General features: G+C 45.4%; 1 protein-coding gene across 4 annotated transcripts in view; it reads left to right on the top strand.

Annotated features, from left to right (window-relative positions):
* LOC143924007 (neurabin-1-like) overlaps positions 1 to 19,577 on the top strand; it is a 205,903-nt gene that overhangs the window by 123,875 nt on the left and 62,451 nt on the right. For all 4 annotated transcript variants that reach the window (XM_077448012.1, XM_077448010.1, XM_077448009.1 and 1 more), the window contains exons 8-10: positions 4,448 to 4,501; positions 5,634 to 5,863; positions 15,841 to 15,937. In XM_077448012.1, the coding sequence (XP_077304138.1) occupies positions 4,448 to 4,501; positions 5,634 to 5,863; positions 15,841 to 15,937 (381 nt within the window). The remainder of the gene's footprint in view (positions 1 to 4,447; positions 4,502 to 5,633; positions 5,864 to 15,840; positions 15,938 to 19,577) is intronic.

Raw genomic sequence — 19,577 nt, 5'->3', positions numbered from 1 at the left:
ATCTGAATCTGGTGCTATCGGTTCTTTAGAAACAGCCATTTGAAAATAGGGAGATTTCCTTGTTGAGTCTCTCAGAAAGTAGTCTTTCTTGTGGCTATTGCATCTGCCAGGAGAGTTTGTTGGCGGCCTTGTCATGCAAGTCTCCCTACTTGGTCCTCCACAAGGATAAGGCGGTGCTATGTCCGCAGCCCTCTTTTCTTCCAAAAGTGGTTTTGGCCTTCCATCTAAATGAGGACATTGTGTTACCATCCCTATGCCCTAAGCCGACACATCCGAAAGCAGTTGCTTTACATTCCTTGGACGTGGTGAGGGCTCTAAAAGTGTATCGGTCTGCTACGGCTTCATTTCGTGGGCCAGACTGTCTCAGTGGCTCGTCCAAAGAAAGGTCTGGCGGTCTCATCGACCACCATCTCTCAGTGGATCAGACAGATTGTGGTTCAGGCCTATGCCTTAAAGGGGCGTGTGCCCCCTCTTCCTGTCACAGCTCATTCCACCAGGGCAATTGGAACCACCTGGGCTTTCCAACATCAAGCATCTTTCTCAGGTGTGTAAGATAGCGACTTGGTCGTCCGTTCACACTTTCACTAAATTCTACAAAGTTGACGTAAGCACATCTTCGGATGCTTGCTGTGGCCGCAAGGTTTTGCAGGCGGCTGTGTAAGGTTGCAATTCACACTTTCATTAAGTTACAAGTTTGTTGTGACCGCATCTTTAGATGCATAAGTTGGCCGTTTAAGGTGGCAACTTCTGTTTGAGGCGTTCCTCTTGTTGTGGGTAAAGTTATTTCTTGCTGTTTACACCCCTCCGTTTTTTTTTTTTACACTTTTTGGGGATGTCGCTAAGGTCAAGATATAAAAGAGGTGTGTCCGTCAATGAATGAAAGAGAAAATGGGATTTTTGTACTCGCTGTAAAATCTTTTTCTCTGAAGTTCATTGACTGACACGGCACCCACCCCTCCTAGTTATGTTTGTAATGCTTTTTGAAGAATTGAGCTGCAGGAAGTAGAGTGAGGGGTTATAGCCAGTGGGGACCGCCCCCTGGGTGATGCTGTGCAGTCTTGCTGTTTTTTACATATATATTACATGTTCTGCCTGGTCCTCTCCTGAAGGTGGCGATATAACCCTAAGATCAAGATTTAAGAGCTGTGTCCGTCAATGAACTTCAGAGAAAAGGATTTTACGGTGAGTACAAAAATCCAATTTTTTTTATAACGGCTTACCTGTAAAATCCTTTTTCTTGGAGTACATCACAGGACACAGAGGTCCCTCTACTCTTTCTGGTTACACGTGTATTGCTTTGCTACAAAACTTTAGGTAATCCCGGTAAGGGGAGGGTTTATATAGGGAATTGAACTTCCTGTTTAGGGTGTGCTAGTGTCCATTAGGGATGAGCCGAACACCCCCCCCCCGGTTCGGTTCGCACCAGAACTTTCGAACGGACCCCAAATTCGTACGAACTTTAGAACCCCATTGAAGTCTATGGGACTCGAACGTTCGAAATTAAAAGTGTAAATTTTAACGGCTAATATGCAAGATACTGTCCTAAAAAGGGTTTAGGGACGTGGCTCCTGCCCCAGGGGACATGGGTCACTGCAAAAAAAACTTTTAAAAACGGCCATTTGGCGGGAGCACTGATTTTAATGACTATTAAAATGAAAAAAAAAAGTGAAATATTCCTTTAAATATGGTGCCTGGGGGGTGTCTGTAGTATGCCTGTGAAGTGCCACGTGTTTCCGGTGTTTAGAACAGTCCCTGCACAAAATGACATTTAACGTAAATAACGTCATTTAAAGCTGCTTGCGGTTTTAATGTTATATCTGGTTCCTGCAATATGGTTGAAAATCATTAAGAAAAATGGCATGAGTAGCCCTCCCTGCCCATTACCAGCCCCTTTGGGTCTTGTACGCATATTAAGGGGAACCCCGTACCCATATTAAAAAAAGGAAATACGTGTGGCCCCCAGGCCCTATATACTCAGAACAGCAGTATACAGGCGGTGCAAACAAGACAGGGACTGTGTAGGTTTGTTAAGTTGAATCGGTTTGTAATTTTCAACTGGTACATTTTTAAAGTGTAGCTCCAGTCAAAAAAACGATTTTTTTAAGCTTTTTGGAAAACATAGGGAAGGGTTATCACCCCTGTATAATTTGTTTTGCCGTCCGTCTTTTTCAGAGCACGCAGACAGCACGCACAATCTCCTAACACTGACTGAGAGCTCTATTTAAAACGAGCAAGATATTTAGCTAAATAGGTGGATATAGCAGTGTATACTGCGTTCAGAGCACGCAGACAGCACGCACAATCTCCTAACACTGACTGACAGCTCTATTATAAAAGAGAGATATATCGCTAGATATATAGGCGAATATAGCGGTGTATACTGCGGTCAGGGCACGCAGACAACAACCACTACAGAAGAGCAAGAACGAAAAATCTGCCGCTAACGATCGGTGTATACTGTGGTGAAGGTACACAGAACACCCATTAACTGCTACAGATGCCACCACACTACACAAGGCCGCCGTGCTGGCGGCCTTATATAGTGTGGGGCATGTACTACACAGCCTGAGCTATGATTGGCCACAGGCATCCTGCCTGTGGCCAATCATGGCTCTCCTCGCTGCCGGCACTGTGATTGGCCAAGCATGCTGGGTCACAGTGCATGCTTGGCCAATCATGAGCCAGCAATGCACTGCGCCATCGCAGTGCATTGTGGGCCATGAGCGCCACACGAATTTGGTGCGAACGGCCCAGAACGTTCGGAATTGGCTGAACGGGCGAACAGCCAATGTTCGAGTCGAACGTATGTTCGACTCGAACACAAAGCTCATCCCTAGTGTCCATCACCTGAAGGTGCCATATAACCCATACAGTTATTACTGTGGCTCTGTGTCCTGTGATGTACTCCAAGAAAAGGATTTTACAGGTAAGCTGTTATAAAAATCCTATATCTTTTTGTCCGCTGCAATATCTCAGCCCCGATTAAAAATCACAGATCACAGCCCTTACTAGTAAAAAAAAAAATTAAATAAAATAAAAGCTAATGGCAGAAATCTATCCCCTATTTTGTACATGCTATAATTTATTTATTTTTTTTGTGAGAAAAAATGTGGGACATTTATTATAGCAAGAAAATGAGGTGTGTGTGTGTGTGTGTGTGTGTGTGTGTGTGTGTGTGTGTTTCAAAATGGTCCCTCCTGTTCTGTTTTGTTTATAGCGCAAAAAATGAACTGCAGAAGCAGTCAAATACCATCAAAAAGTTCTATTTGGGGGGAAAAAAACTGCAGTTTTGTTTGGGTGCAGCGTCGCACGACTGCACAATTGTCAGTGATGCAGTGCCGTATCACAAAAAACTGCCTGGTCATTGAGCAGCCGAATCTTCCGGGACTTAAGTGGTTTATATTAGTATGCAATGCATACTAGCACATTATGCCTTTACCTTTTTAAATAAAAAAAATAAAGTTTACTACTACTTTAAAGCAGAGTTCCACCCAAAAGCGTCATAGGAGTGCTTTACACATCACATGGATCTGCCCTACATGACACACAATGCAGAGGCTGGCAGGGCAGCTCTCAGATTGACATCTGTAGGCTCAGGCGCTCACTGCTTGCACCACCTATTGAACTGTGTGGCGTGGAGCAAGTAAAGAATGTGACCGCGGCACAAAAAAATGAAAATGAGGACTTTATACTAAATAGATTTAGGTAATCTACCCTGAATTGATTTTTATTGCCATATTTACAGTTGGAAAATTAGAGCATGGTAATGTGTAACGCTTAAAAAATACTGCTTGATCATAAGTGTTTGTGTGTTTGGTTGTTTTTAAATATATATAAAAACCTGTGGACCTACCCCATCTTCAGGATCGATATTCCTATATTAAAGAGACGGGATCTGCTAGTTTTAATCTAGCAGAACACCCATCACAAATTGTAATAAAGCCAATGTTTACTTGATATGACAATGAAATTTAGTGATTTGATTAGTTGAGGTTTTATCAGATAAGTTCTTTGGGGCAGGAGATACTAACTTGCTGTCCTCCAGTTGCATGCAAGTTTCTCAAATACATGGCACCACTATCATGGTTAAACGATACAAACCTTTTCTTACGCATGTCTGCATCTGTTTTGGCTGTACGGTTTCTTGTAGAGGGTTTTGGCCCACATTGGCATTTTTTAGTCTGTTTGCCCTAAAAGTTGACACAACCCGATACTGTTTGTAAAACAAAATGCTTGCTCTCCTTTTAAAAATGCACTTTTTTTTTTTTTTTTTTTTTTGTCCTCGAGCACAGTGTTATCACTCTCCAGGTATTCTGAAGAACATTGAAATTGTGATATGTTTAAAACTGAATTATCTTGTATCTGCTTTATATTTTAACACCAGTACGGTTGTACATGTAAGCTGACATACATTTTTATTTTTTTTTATTTTTATTTTTTTCTTAAGCTGCAACTAAAGCATGCTGTCACAACTGCTGAGGTGCTTCAACTGAAAGAGAAGGTAAGTCATTTTACCATTTTATTAGATTTAGTTTTAACTTTTTTCTCATGGCTGTACAGGTCTGAGCTAGTGGGGAGAAAAACTTCTAATGCAAAGGAAGGATTTTATTTTTTTTTTTGCATGAGTTGTGCTACCAGCACGATTTGACTGATGTGCACAAACAGTTTGTGAGGGTATCCCTATTGTCTGCTTTACAAGTGCAAAACAAAGATTGTTGCCTAGAACAAGTAGATCATTGTGTGTGTGTGTGTGTGTGTGTGTGTGTGTGTGTGTTTTTTTTTTGGGCGGGGGGGTTGAGCCTAGACAATAAAAGCAATAATGTGCTTGGTTGCTATGGGCAACTTGGACAGTTTAAAGGTCAAGGTTAATCTGCTTGTATATTGCCTTTCCTGGCTCCTCCTCCTCTGCCCTCAATCCACACGCTAATGTAAGTTTTACCTCAAATGTTCTGTTTTCATTACACGCCTTATTTAAGACCCAGTGATGTAATACACAATACTGTATACTTTAATCACTAGGTCCCTGTGCTTCCTCATGCAGTGAAGGCAGATTATGGCTGGTGAGAGGGGCCAGCAGGGAGGTGTACATAACTTAATGAAGACATTACCGCACACTGCTTCAATACGCCTCTTAACCCTCAGTCCTGATGCAAACAGCAAGCTGTTAGGCAAATATCAAAATGTCTTGAGTAGAAGTCACTAGGAGTGGGATTTCCTAGTCAGCTGCATTTGCTTGGAGATTTCTCCAGGTAACACCCACATGTGGAACTGATGTCAATGAATGAAATGGGAGGGCCAGGAACTGTAAGGCTAGAGCTCAAAGCGCTAGATGATGGAAGTCTTCCTCCAAGAAGGACACGGGTCAGGTTTTATTTGATTTAATTCAGTTTCTGATGCACACTGAGAAACTTTTAGTACAGGGTAATGGCCTGTGTAAGACTAAAGCTAAGGCTGGAGTTAAGCTTTCTCACCTGTCACAAGAAATGGTCACGAGAGAATAGTATTGAGAATGGTTAGATTAGTGAATCTTTGCATTTGCATCTTCCACTATGAAGTCTGCTTGCTTTCATGTGGCATATATAAACCTTTTTACTTACATTCATGTTGGCTTGTCTGTCTTATTTGTTTTAAAGATAAAGGCTGCCGAGGTTGAGAAACTGGATTGGGAGACAAACCGGTCAAAATATCTGCAGTCCGTAGAGGAAAACAAAGAAAAGATTAAGAAGTTGGAAACCTACTGGCTGGAGGCTCAGGCTCTGTGTAAAACTGTTAATGAACATCTGAAAGAAACTCAGGAGCAGTATGATACGCTGGAGAAGAAGTACACAAAGGCCAAGAAATTACTGAAGGAATGTCAGCTGAAGTAGGTCATCTCTGTATAATCATGTGATTTTTTTTTTTTTTACATCCATGTTTTAGAAACAAATATATTAAGAGATCATCACTAATGTGTAACACTCAGCAGATGATAAAAATCAAATGGCACAGGACAGTTGGCAGGCTGAGTGTTCAAAGCCCCTGGGTTGTATCTTCAGATGATTGGACACTGGTAAAGCTTTCAAGGAGGAGGCGCCTTATTGTCATTTTTGTGGGGGTTATCGGCCGGTATCGGTTAAAATCACCCCGCTAGCAGCTGAAAAGGGGTTAAAACGACCCACAAAGTGCCGCTGCAGCGACGCTTTACCAGCAGTTTGGCAGCAGTGCCCATTCAGTTCAGTGGCCAGGAGCGGTGTGTACACCGTTCCAAAGATGCTGCTTGCAGAACTTTTTTTAACATCCTGCCAGCTCACCGCTCCAGTGCGAAAGCCCTCTGGCTTTCACACTGGAGAGACAGGAGAGGTGATATTCAGGCGCTATTTTTTAGGGCTGTAGTGCCTGTAAAGCACCTCGGTGTAAAAGGGATCTTTATTATTTTATCTTCTTTTTCTTCGGTCAACTTGTCAACCCCTCAGTCTTCTAAATATTACAATTGAAGCATTGCATTCGAGTCAGTACAACCCAGCTCCAAAACAAAAGTTGTGTACAGTCTACAGAAAAACAGAATGCAATGATTTGCAAATCCTCATAAATCTATATTTTATTCACAATAGAAAACCTATCAAATGTTTAATTTGAGAAAAAATTAGTCAAGAAATAAGATCATTTTGAAATTGATGGCAGCAACATGTTTGAAAAATGTTGGAACAGGGCAACAAAAAGCTGACAAAGTGGTACTAGCAAGGAAGAGCTGGAAGAACACTTCAACTATTTGTCAACAGGACAGTAACATGATTGGATATAAAATGGGCATCTTGGAGTGTAAAGTAAAGATGGGCAGAGGTTCACCAATCTGAAAAGCAGCATCTAAAATGCAAAAATTTCAGAATGTTCCTCAATGTAATATTGCGAAGACTCTAAATATATCTTCTACAGTGCATAATCTCAAAAGAATCTGGAGAAATCTCTGTGCACGGGGACAAGGCCAAACACAATATTGGATGCCCATGATTTGGCCCTCAGATGGCACTGCATCAAAAACATGTATAATTCACTGTATGGGCTCAGAAATACTTCCAAAATCACTGTCTGTGAACACAGTTCACTGTGCCATCAAAAAATGCACGGTAAAATGGTATCGGGCAAAGCAGAACCCATATCTGAAATGAGATTTGGCCTTGAGATCATGATCAAAGTGGTCTGTTGCAAAGTGGAAACCAGTTTTGTGGTCAGACAAATCAAATTTGACGTTCTTTTTGGCCACCGTGGACTCTGTGTCATCTGGAATAAAAAGGAACGGGACTTTCCGGCTTATCACTCAGTTCAAAAGCCTGTACTTCTGATGGTATTGGAGTGTCTTTCATACATAAGGAACGGGCAGCTTGCACAACTGGAAAGGCACCATACAGTGGTGTGAAAAAGTTTTTGCCCCCTTCCTCATTTCCTGTTCCTTTGCATGTTTGTCACACTTAAGTGTTTCGGAACATCAAACCAATTTAAACAATAGTCAAGGACAACACAAGTAAACACAAAATGCAATTTGTAAATGAAGGTGTTTATTATTAAAGGTGAAAAAAAATCCAAACCATCATGGCCCTGTGTGAAAAAGTGATTGCCCCCCTTGTTAAAACATACTATAACTGTGGTTGTCCACACCTGAGTTCAATTTCTCTAGCCACACCCAGGCCTGATTATTGCCACACCTGTTCACAATCAAGGCATCACTTAAATAGGAGCTGCTTGACACAGTAAGGTCCACCAGAAGATCCTTAAAAGCTACACATCATGCCGAGACCCAAAGAAATTCAGGAACAATTGAGAAAGAAAGTAATTGAGATCTATCAGTCTGGAAAGGGTTATAAAGCCATTTCCAAAGTTTTGGGAATCCAGCGAACCACAGTGAGAGCCATTATCCACAAATGGCGAAGACATGGAACAGTGGTGAACCTTCCCAGGAGTGGCCGGCCGCCCAAAATTACCCCAAGAGCGCAGCGACGACTCATCCAAGAGGTCACAAAAGACCCCACAACAACGTCCAAGGAACTGCATGCCTCACTTGCCTCAGTTAAGGTCAGCGTTCATGCCTCCACCATCAGGAAAAGACTGGGCAAAAATGGCCTGCATGGCAGAGTTCCAAGGAGAAAACCACTGCTGAGCAAAAAGAACATCAAAGCTCGTCTCAATTTCTCCACAGCACATCTTGATGATCCCCAAGACTTTTGGGACAACATTCTGTGGACCGATGAGACAAAAGTGGAACTCTTTGGAAGGTGTGTGTCCAAGTATATCTGGCGTAGAAGGAACACTGCATTTCATAAAAAGAACATTATACCAACAGTAAAATATGGTGGTGGTAGTGTGATGGTCTGGGGCTGTTTTGCTGCTTCAGGACCTGGAAGACTTGCCGTGATAAAAGGAACTATGAATTCTGCTGTCTACCAAGAGATCCTGAAGGAGAATGTCCGACCATCTGTTCGTGTACTCAAGCTGAAACAAACTTGGGTTCTGCAGCAGGACAATGATCCTAAACACACCAGCAAGTCCACCACCGAATGGCTGAAGAAAAACAAAATGAAGACTTTGGAGTGGCCTAGCCAAAGTCCTGACCTGAATCCTATTGAGATGTTGTGGTATGACCTTAAAAAGGCCGTTCATGCTCGAAAACCCTCTAATGTAACTGAATTAGGACAATTCTGCAAAGATGAGTGGGCCAAAATTCCTCCAGGATGCTGTAAAAGCCTCATTGAACGTTATCGCAAACGCTTGGTTGCAGTTGTTGCTGCTAAGGGTGGCCCAACCAGTTATTAGGTTTAGGGGGCAATCACTTTTTCACACAGGGCCATGATGGTTTGGATTTTTTTTCACCTTTAATAATAAACACCTTCATTTACAAATTGCATTTTGTGTTTACTTGTGTTGTCCTTGACTATTGTTTAAATTGGTTTGATGTTCCGAAACACTTAAGTGTGACAAACATGCAAAGGAACAGGAAATGAGGAAGGGGGCAAACACTTTTTCACACCACTGTATATCTAGGTTTTAGAGCAGCATATGATCCCATCCAGGTGACGTCTCTTTTTAAGGTAAGGCCTAGCATATTTCAGCAGGACAATGCTAAACTGCATCTGACAACTGCATAGCTTTGTATCAGAAGATTCTGGGTGCCTAACTGGCCTACCTTCAGTCCAGACCTTTCACTAATTGAAAATGTTTGGTTCATCTTGAAACAAAAAATATAACAAAGACCCAGGACTGTTGAGCATTTAAAATCCTATATCGGGCAAGAATGGGACAACATTCCTCTCCCAAAACTCTAGCAGCTGGTCTCCTTAGTTCCCAGACATTTACAGTGTTAAGAGGTAATGCTATACAGTAGTAAATATGGCCCTGTCCCATCTTTTTTGAGACCTGTTGCTGCCATCAGTTTCAAGGTTACATTTTTAAAATGGTACATTTTCTCATTTTAATCCTTTGATATGTTTTCTGTTAATAAAATTTGGGTTTTCAGATTTGCATATCAATGCCTTCTGTTTTTATGTAGATTTTATACAACTTCCCAAGCTGCAGAATGCTATACATGTCCATGGTCCATCATCACTATGGAACTTGGACCCTGACGATTCCTTTGGGGGTATTCCCACTGTGACAGGCCAAGCCTGAACCCTATATAGGGAGTGTGCTGGATTGGTAAGAGAAGTTACCATGTATCTCTGACCATTACTGTAAAAACAAGGGCTGGTTTGGCATGTGTTCAATTTACAGTGCAAACTTTTTAAACTTTGTGCAAAAATTCAGCAAGTGGCCCATCTGACAACAGCATATTTTTCTGCCATCATGTCACTATTTATCAGACAACCAAGTACTCATTCACACCATACGTGCAGATAAACTGACCCACAGATTTCACATGCAGAGACATGAGTTTACATCAGTTTTTATGCGCATTTTAGTACGTTTTTGCAGGTTAGATTCCTGAGCAGAAAAAATCAGCACGATACCAATGTTGTATCAATTGTGTTTATGCCCCTGCAGAATGCATGTAGAAAAACTGACATCTCTGCAGGTCGTGTGAACAAAGCCCAAGTGTTAAAATGGGTTACGGAAGGTTCTTCTCCCTCACACACTCCTTTTATGTCTGAAGCTGGAGCTTCAAACCATATGCTTGCAATGGTGGACATGCTGACCTCTGCTGTGCGTAAAAGTCACAGTATTGATGTAATTGATCCTTCTCTGTCTTGTCATGCTCATTGTGGGTACAAAGAGACCTGCAAAATTTGAAGAGATATTCCCTTGTATGAAAGAAAATAGATTCTTTTTTTTGGGGGGGAGGGTCCCAGCTTACACACTCCCCCCCCCCCCCCCCCCCGGCGAACCACTGCACTGGAAGGGAGATGACCTCTTCCCCCCTCCCTCTCGGCAATCTGGGACGCGGCACGGGTCCCAGATGATTGCCCGGCCAGTCACAGCACGGCCGGCGCATTTTTTTTAGCAGAACTGCGCTTCAAAGTCTCACAGGCTATTTGTACCCAAGTTGATGGATTTGAGTTATAGTTGTCCAGCCAGTGAACTTTTTTTTTTTTTTTTTCTTCCATGCAGTGTGCAGGGCAGAGCCAATCTGTATGTAAATAGACACACAGCTCAGCTTGGGATTAAGCCCACACAAGTGCCCCCATATGATGGAATGTCCCCGGCTCGTCCGGATGGTAAGTACAGCTCTCCCTGCCTCGATGGGGTTGAGCAGCTGGGCATTCCCTGGGAGGTTGATTCAGGGGTCCCTCTCCTCCCTCTCTTCTCTCCCTGTCACTATCTCCCCTTATATCCCCCCCCCCCTCTTGGGGGATGCTGCATGGGCTGCTGAGCAGTGTGAGCTGAGCAGTGTGTTTGCCAGGGTCCCCTGGGTGGCTGTGCCTCTGGGTGTCTGTCTCCCCGCTTGGTGTCTGGAGGTCTGCACATGGTGATCGCCATAACGCTGTTCTGCCGCCATTTTCTGTCTTTTTTTTTTTTTTTTTTTTTCACTGTCTCTCTCTGTGTACAGTTGTTTGGCGGCCATGTTTGGTGTAACTTTGGGAGAAGCATGGTCAGGAACCATTTTACTGTAGTTTGGCGGCCATTTTCCCTGTGATCATGTCCTTTATACTGGCTGCCATTTTGTTGTAGCCCACCACGGTTTTTATGCCCAGCGCTGGTCCCTGAGGCTAAGAACAGCACGGTTTCTTCACTCAGACACCTGGGAGCTGACACGCTGACAGTGCAGAACTGTCAGGGTGGTGAGTCCTGCGGTGGGGGCCCCTCAGCCTGCAACAGCTAGGGGGGTGGGACTATACACCTGTCCTAAGTCCCCAAAAGGTGGCAGACAGGGTGGGTCAGCATGGCTTCAGAAACTGGTGTTTCTTCCCCCGAACTCACTGCAATTGGCTCGTCTGCAAACAGTGCAATGCCTTTGGACGCCTTGTTGGCGGTCCTATAAACGTTTGTTGCCAGGGGGGAGGCGGTGCGTGGGTGCAAGGTGGTAGAAAGCGGCCCCCGCCCATCGCCCCTGGAGAGCTCTGATGCAGACTTGGGCCCCGCTGACACTGGTGGCCCCTGCTCTGTCGTTTCAGATGATGCTGACCAGGACTGAACAGATGGTGAGGAGGAGTTAGTTGTAGCACCTATCACAGCTGTGCGTGATACCCTGAAGATCAGGATACAGCAGGTCCTTCTGCTGCAGTAGTGGTCCCTTTTGGGTCCTGTAAGCCAGCCCGTACACCTAAGGTGTTTCCGTATCTGACTTTTTTAGATAAGTTCATATACAGGAATGGGGGCAACCGCAACAACCTTTTTGGTCCCAAAAAGCATGGCGGTGCGTTACCCCTTTGAGTAGAGCCAGTTGTGGACCCCCCAGTATCTGGGTTAAATAAAGTAACCACTATCCCGGTAGAGGGGGCTCCTGTGTAAGGACCCCACTGGCAGGAACCGAGGCATTGGCCCGTTCCTTATTTAGGGTTGGGGGGGGTCGGCAATAAGACCAGTACTGACCACAGCACTTGTGTCGCAGACACTTACTGAATGGGCAAAACTTTTGCACCTCAAATTGGAGAAGCAGCAGGCTACTCCCGTCTGTGTGGAACTAGCAGACCAGTTAGTGCACGGTCTTAAGTACGTTTGGGACGCGGCTCTGGATACGCTTCCTCTGCTATCCAGGGCTTCAGTGTCAGCAGTGGTGGATCTACCCTTCCTTGGTGAGTGGCTCTTTGAAGCCTCGTTGGATGACATTATTAAGAATGTCACAGGTGGTACCTTGCTCCCACAGGCCAGGAAGATTAAGGAGCCATGCCGCAGGCAAGGGTGCTCATTTCCATTTAAAAGAGGTTTGTCCATCCGGGACTTCGGCTACACGCTCCCAGTCCAACAGGATGAGGGACAAAAGTGTCCCTGGAACCGCAAGCTTACGAGCAAAAGTGCTTCCTCGTTAGTATAGTGGAGAGTATCCCTGCCTGTCATGCGGGAGACTGGGGTTTGATTCCCCGATGGGGAGCCAACCGCATGAAGGTTTGTCCCTGCCCATCATACAGATGGGGGGTCGCCTTTGTGAGTTTGCAGCCCGGTGGGCCTCTCGGCTATCTGACCAATGGGCCTGCAAACTGATTTCCTCTGGTTACAAGATAGTTCGTCTCTTGGCCACCAAGCTGATTCTTCCCCTCTGGCATACTCTTACTCCCGGCTCGTTGGGAGGCCCTATTGGGGGCAGTATGGGACCTGCTAAGCTGCAGGGTGATGGTGCTTGTTCCGGAATCGGAAAGGTTCCAGGGGTTCTACTCCCATCTGTTTTTAATCCCCCAAAGAGGAAGGGGTACGTCCAATCTTGGACCTAATAGCCTCAATTGCTTTGTTCAACTACAGAGGTTCAGAATGGAATCGGTTCGCTCAATAGTCTCTGCACTCCACCAAGGGGACTCCCTGGCATCTTTGGACATTCAGGATACATACCTGCACATATACATATGCTTCAGGCATCAGAGGGTTCTGCGAATTGCAGTCAGAGAAGCCCACTACCAGTTTGTGGCTCCCCCTTTTTTGGCTTGGCTTCAGCACCCCAAGTGTTTACCAAGGTATTGTCTCCAATTTTGACATTGTTGAGACAACGTGGGATCTGCATTTCTGCATGAGACTTCTGGGCCTCATGGTAGCCTCCCTCGAGGTGGTACCGTAGGTCCGGTTTCACACCAGTCTTTCAGAAGGCGATATTGACAAAATGGGACATTATCTGTTATCACTGAATCAGCAGATTCAGGTGAGCCAGGCAGGGAATCCCTGCTTTGGTGGCTGAGGTCCCTGGCACTCCGTTCCGGGAAGTCGTTCCTTCCTCTGCATTGGACTGTGATCACAACAGACGCCAGCCTGACTGGCTGGAGTGGAGTACTGAGAGTACAGTCGACTCAGGGTCTCCGGTCGGGTGAGGAACCCAAGTTGCCGATCAATGTGCTTGAACTCTGAGCGATCAGGCTTTGCCTCTCCACATAGTCGATGAGACAAGGGCGTCTGATCAGAATCCAGTCAGACAATGCCATGGCGGTGGCATATGTCAATCATCAAGGAGGAACAAGAAGCTCGTCTGCAGCATGTGAGGTCGCTCACATCCTTCAGTGGGCAGAGCGACATGTACCAGCCGGTTCGGCCATTTACATCCCCGTAGTGAAGAACTGGCAGGCGGACTACCCAAGTCACCAGATGCTGGTCCCAGGAGAATGGGCGCTGCATCTGGAGGTGTTCAGGCTACTGTGCCTGCGATGGGGCACACCAGACATGTATCTCCTGGCTTCCCGTCTCAATTGGAAGGTGCCGGGATTCGTATCCAGAACAAGAAATCCTTGGGCAGATGCGTCGGATGCTCTGGCGTTTCCGTGGGGTCACTAAAGCTACTACCACGTCTGCTTCGCAGAGTGGAGACCGAGGGGATGCCAGTAATTCTGATTGCCCCAGATTGGCCTAGTAAGCCTGGTTGCGGATGCTCCCTGGCGACTACCGATGTGAGAAGACCTTCTGCCTCAAGGTCTGGCTCTCCATCCTGCTTTACCATCGCTGGTTTTAACGGCATGGCTGAGAGCCAGGTGCTAAGGAACCGGGGCCTATCGGACTCTGTGATTTCAACTATGTTAAGAGCATGAAAATCATCTTCTCGGAAGATATATCTTCGTACATGGAAGGCGTACATCTCTGTGCAAGGAGAAAAATGGCGTCCGTGCACCTATTCAATTTTCAGTCTCCTGCTGTTTCTACAGCGAGAAGTAGACCAGAAGTTGGCTTTGAGCACCATTAAAGGACAAATATCAGCCTTGGCTGTCTTTTTACAGTGACCACTGGTGTCTCACTCTAGTGGGCATCTTTGTTCAGGGGGTACGACATGTAGTTCCTCCGCTGCGTCCACCATAACCCCGTGGGATCTGAACCTGGTGTTATCAGCGCTTCAGAAACCGCCGTTTGAGAATATCTGAGAAATTCCTTTGTTGACTCTTTCCCAGAAAGTGGTCTTTCTAGTGGCAGTTACATCGGCCAGGTGTGTTTTCGAAACTGGCGGCCTTGTCCTGCAAGTCGCCTTATCTGGTTATCCATAAGGATAAGTTGGTGTTGCGTCCGCAACCTTCTGTTCCGCGGAAGGTGGTTTCGGTGTTCCACCTCAATGAAGACGTTGTGTTACCATCGTTTGTGTCCTAAACTGACGCATCCTAAGGAGGTGGCCCTTCATTCCCCGCATGCGGTCCAGGTTCTAAGGGTGTATTGGTCTGCCATGGCTCCCTTTTCGAAAGTCAGACTCGTTTGTTTCGGTAGCTGGTCTGAAATAAAGGTATGGCGGTCTCGTCGGCCACCATTTCCAGGCGGATCAGACAGATTGTGGTATAGGCCTAAACCTTGAAGGGGCAGGTGCCCCCTTTCCTGTCACGGCCCATTCCACCAGGGAACATGGAACCTCTTGGGCTTTCCGACATCAAGCCTCAGTCGCTCAAGTGTGTAAGGTGGCGACTTGGTCGTCCGTTCACACTTTTTACAAAATTGTACAAAGTGGATGTAAGCGCATCGGCTGATGCCTTTTTTGGCCGCAAAGTTTTGCAGGCGGCTGTGTAATGTTGCAATTGCACTTTATTTTCTTATTAAAAAAAACCTTATATAATGCACTGTTAACCGCAAGTTCTGATGCAGATAAGGTTGTGACTCCCCGGTTAGGGCGCACTTGTGGTCGTGGGTGAATTTTTTTTTTTTTTTTTTTTTTTTTTTATGTGGTTTCCCACCCCTCATTATGACACTGCTTGGGGACGTCCCTATGGTCAAGAATAAAGGAGCCGTGTCAGTCAGTGAACGAAAGAGAAAATAGGATTTTTGTACTCACCGTAAAATCCTTTTCTCTGAAGTTCACTGACTGACACAACACCCTTCCCTACTATTGATTACATTATACTGCTTGTTGACATACTGAGGCTGCAGGAAGCAGGCTGGGGGGTTGTTACTGAAGGGACCGCCCTTTGGGCGGAACTAGAAAGTTCTGTTTTTGTACATGTTAACCCTCTCATGAAGGTGGTGTAACAACCCTATGGTCAAGAATAAAGGGGCTGCGTCAGTCGGTGAACTTCAGAGAAAAGACTTTTACGGTGAGTACAAAAATCCAATTTTTTTTTTTTTTTCCTCAAATAGTTACTTAAGGGCTTCTGTATCAATGTGTCTTTTTTATTTATTCGACCCCAGATTAACAACGTTCACCCATGATTTACATTTTTCCAGATAAGATTAAATTTGAAAGTTATAAAAAATCTGTACATCTTGAATGAAAACTGGTTAATAGGCCTTTTTATTTTGTTGCTTACATATCCTTGTTTTTCATTTTACTTTTAGAGAAATTGATTTTCAAAAGAGAGAGGAAGAGCACCAAGAGCGCCTAAAAGAAAAGGACAGACGACATACCGAACAAATGAATTTGCTGCATTCAAGAGTAAGTGTTTGGGGTTTTTGTTTTCGGTAGCTTATAGATATCTGATCAATGGTGGGGATCATAGTCGTCCCGTATACCTTGCTATTCAAGTATGGGACAGCACGAAACATGCGCTGTAGACAGCGGCGCACCGATAACGGCACCGTCAACGGCGAATATGCCGCGCGTAGCGGCTCCCGTGCGCATGCGCGGGAGTGGCATCATCGCGGCTTTGCCGAATGACAGCGGCGGAGCAGCGAGACCCACCGAGAAGATGGATGCCCCGGACTACAGGGGACAGCGGTGTCATCGCTGGCTCCTGTGTCAGGTAAGTGACACATAATGGACTACTATGCGATGCATAGTAGTCCATTATGCTTTACCTTTGCAGGGAATGAAAGAGGAAGTAAACTCATCAGGGTTTATTTCCTCTTTAAAACAAACAATGCCGGCATGTACCTGCTGGAGGAAAAGATTTACAACTTCCTGATAGTGCAGGAGCTTGATGTTCCTTATATTGCAGCTTACCAATTCTTAGATGTAATGGCTGCTTTGTTTTTTATTTTTTTTGTTGTTTTGCCTGGTGATCTAGCCAGTAAGTCTGTTTTTCCACAGAAGCAGCTGTCCTTCAGATGTAGCAGTTGGAGGATTGAGGCAAACCGTTTTACACTGCTTAGTCAGTGAAAAAAATTGCCCCTTACATTTGTGGTCATGTGGAATGAGGCAGCCCTTACACCGGTGGTCAAAATGCAATCCCTATGGATGGCTTAAGATTGTTGGCTTCATGCAACTGGCTCTATCAAGTGGCATTGACCTCAGAACTATGCAGACACCTTAACATAGGAGGTCAATCGGCCACAGTTCAAGGAACCCCTAGGAACCTTTGGAGGAATCCTAGGGTTCCACAGAACCCTGGTTGAGAATGGCTGGCTTACAATGATCAGCTTTCATGGGAAACATTTATCCTAAAAGGAACAAACCTATTGCTGTAACTGCCCAAGTGTTAGCTGGTGCTTGAGTTCAATATGATTTAGTGTATTTAAATTTGCTACTCCATGGAACGCTTCTCTCCTCCCAGACTGACAATGCTGCTGTCCAAAGGGGTGTCTATTGCTCACGAATCCAGATGTACTCTAATACATGAGGTCTATAACAGAGTGAATAGCTTGCATAATGAGAAAACGAATAGTCGCCACGTATAAAGATTGGTAACCTGCAATATATTAAAAAAAAAAAATGGTTTAGGCTTTAACCACTTGCTTACTGGGCACTTAAACACCCTTCCTGACCAGACCAATTTTCAGCTTTTGGTGCTCTCACACTTGGAATGACAATTACTCAGTCATGCAACACTGTACCCAAATGAATTTTGTGTCCTTTTTTTCCCACAAATAGAGCTTTCTTTTGGTGGTATTTGATCACCTCTGGGGTTTTTATTTTTTGCGCTATAAATGAAAAAAGACCGAAAATTTTGAAAAAAAAACGCATATTTCTTTGTTTCTGTGATAAAATTTTGCAAATTATAATTTTTTTTCCATAAATTTTGGCCACAATTTATACTGCTACATATCTTTGGTAAAAATAACCCAAATTAGTGGATATTATTTGGTCTTTGTGAAAGTTAGTCTACAATCTGTGGTGCGAATCGCACAAAATTGATCACATCTGATGTACTGGTGGCCTATCATTTCTTGCGACCCGAACAAGTCAGGAAAGTACAAATACCCCCCAAATGACCCCTTTTTTGAAAGTAGACATTCCAAGGTATTTACTAAGATGCATGGTGAGGTTTTTGATGTTGTCATCTTTTTCCCACAATTCTTTGCAAAATGAAGATTTTTTTTTTTCTCACAAAATTTTCAATGTAATAGGTTATTTCTCTCACATGGCATGTGTATACCACAAATGACACCCCAAAATACGTTCTGCTACTCCTTCTGAGTATTACGATACCAAATGTGTGAGACTTTTACACAGCCTGGCCACATACAGAGGCCCAATATTGAAATAGCACCATCAGGCGTTCTAGGAGCATAAATTACACATTTCATTTCAACCACCTATTACAGTTTTGAAGGCCCTGGAGCACCAGGACAATGGAAATGCCCTCAAAGTGACCCCATTTTGGAAAGCTAACACCCCAACGTATAATCTATGAGGCATAATTAGTCGTTTGAATGGTTCATTTTTTTTCCAGAAGTTTTGGGAATGTGGAAAAAAAATGAAAACGCATTTTTTTTTACGCAAAGTTGTCCATTTATAAGATATTTCCAACACATAGCATGTACATAGCAAAAATGACACCCCAAAATACGTTCTACTACTCCTCCTGAGTGTAACGATACCAAATGTGTGAGACTTTTACACAGCCTGACCACATACAGAGGCCCAATATTGAAATAGCACCATCAGGCGTTCTAGGAGCATAAATTACACATCTTATTTCTCAACCACCTATTACAGTTTTGAAGGCCCTGGAGCACCAGGACAATGGAAATGCCCACAAAGTGACCCCACGTGGCACTGACGACACGTGGCACTGGAGGCAGATGGCACTGGAGGCAGATGGCGCTGGCTAATTGCTCTGGCAAATGGGGCTGGCTAAATGCGCTGGCAGGTGGCACTGGGGCTGACGGATGGCACTGGCGCTGGCAGGTGGCGCTGGTAGGTGGCACTGGCGCTGGCAGGTGGCACTGGGGCTGGCAGGTGGCACTAGCAAGTGGCACTGGGGCTGGCAGGTGGCACTAGCAAGTGGCACTGGTGGTGGCAGGTGGCACTAGCAAGTGGCACTGGTGGTGGCAGGTGGCACTTGCGCTGGCAGGTGGCACTGGCACTGGCGGCACTGACCGCACTGGGGCTGACGGCACTGGGGCTGACGGATGGCACTGGCAGGTGGCACTGGTGCTGGCAGGTGGCACTGGGGCTGACGGCACTGGCAGGTGGCACTGGGGCTGACGGCACTGGCGGCACTGGGGCTGACGGGCGGCGCTGGCTGGCGGCGCTGGCGGCACTGGGGCTGGCGGCACTGGGGCTGGCGGCACTGGGCTGACAGGTGGCACTGGGCTGACAGGTGGCACTGGGCTGACAGGTGGCACTGGGGCTGGCACTGGGGCTGACGCATAGATCGCTCTCCCTCCTCACACGCTGTCTGTGTGAGGAGGGAGAGACACGGCAATGGGAGATGATCTCATATGTTTACATATGAGATCATCTCCCATTGGCAGCTGCGATCGCGCTGTGAACGGCCGCTTTGATTGGCCGTTCACGGCGATCTGTATTTGCCTGTCTCCGGGAGACACGGCAAATACAATACTTCCGCGATGCGCGCCCCCGGCGGCGCGCATTGCGGAAGTAAACACCAGGCCGTCCCGGGACGGCCAGGCGAAGGAAGCCGCCCGCTCTAAGGCCGTCATTCGGCTATAGGGCGGGCGGGAGGAGGTTAAGATTACTTTAACCACTTTCCAACTCTAGGCTGCAAACTGTTACGGTTGTCAATATAAAGTCAATGACATCTGTCAAATGGTGCAGGGATCGGATCCGGTTCTAGTGTGGACCAAAACAGGGTCCTGCACCATTCTGGTCCAAATGCGATACAAATTCAGCCATACACTTTGCATCGCACAGACATGGCATGTGATCTGCACAGCATTTACATGCAATG

The sequence above is a fragment of the Lithobates pipiens genome, unplaced genomic scaffold (genome assembly GCF_037356315.1).
Source record: "Lithobates pipiens isolate NorthernLeopardFrog02 unplaced genomic scaffold, aLitPip1_a1.2 Scaffold_22, whole genome shotgun sequence".
Taxonomy (NCBI): Eukaryota; Metazoa; Chordata; class Amphibia; order Anura; family Ranidae; genus Lithobates; species Lithobates pipiens.
The sequence above is the reverse complement of the archived record's forward strand: the minus strand, read 5'-3'. Positions and strand labels throughout refer to the sequence as shown.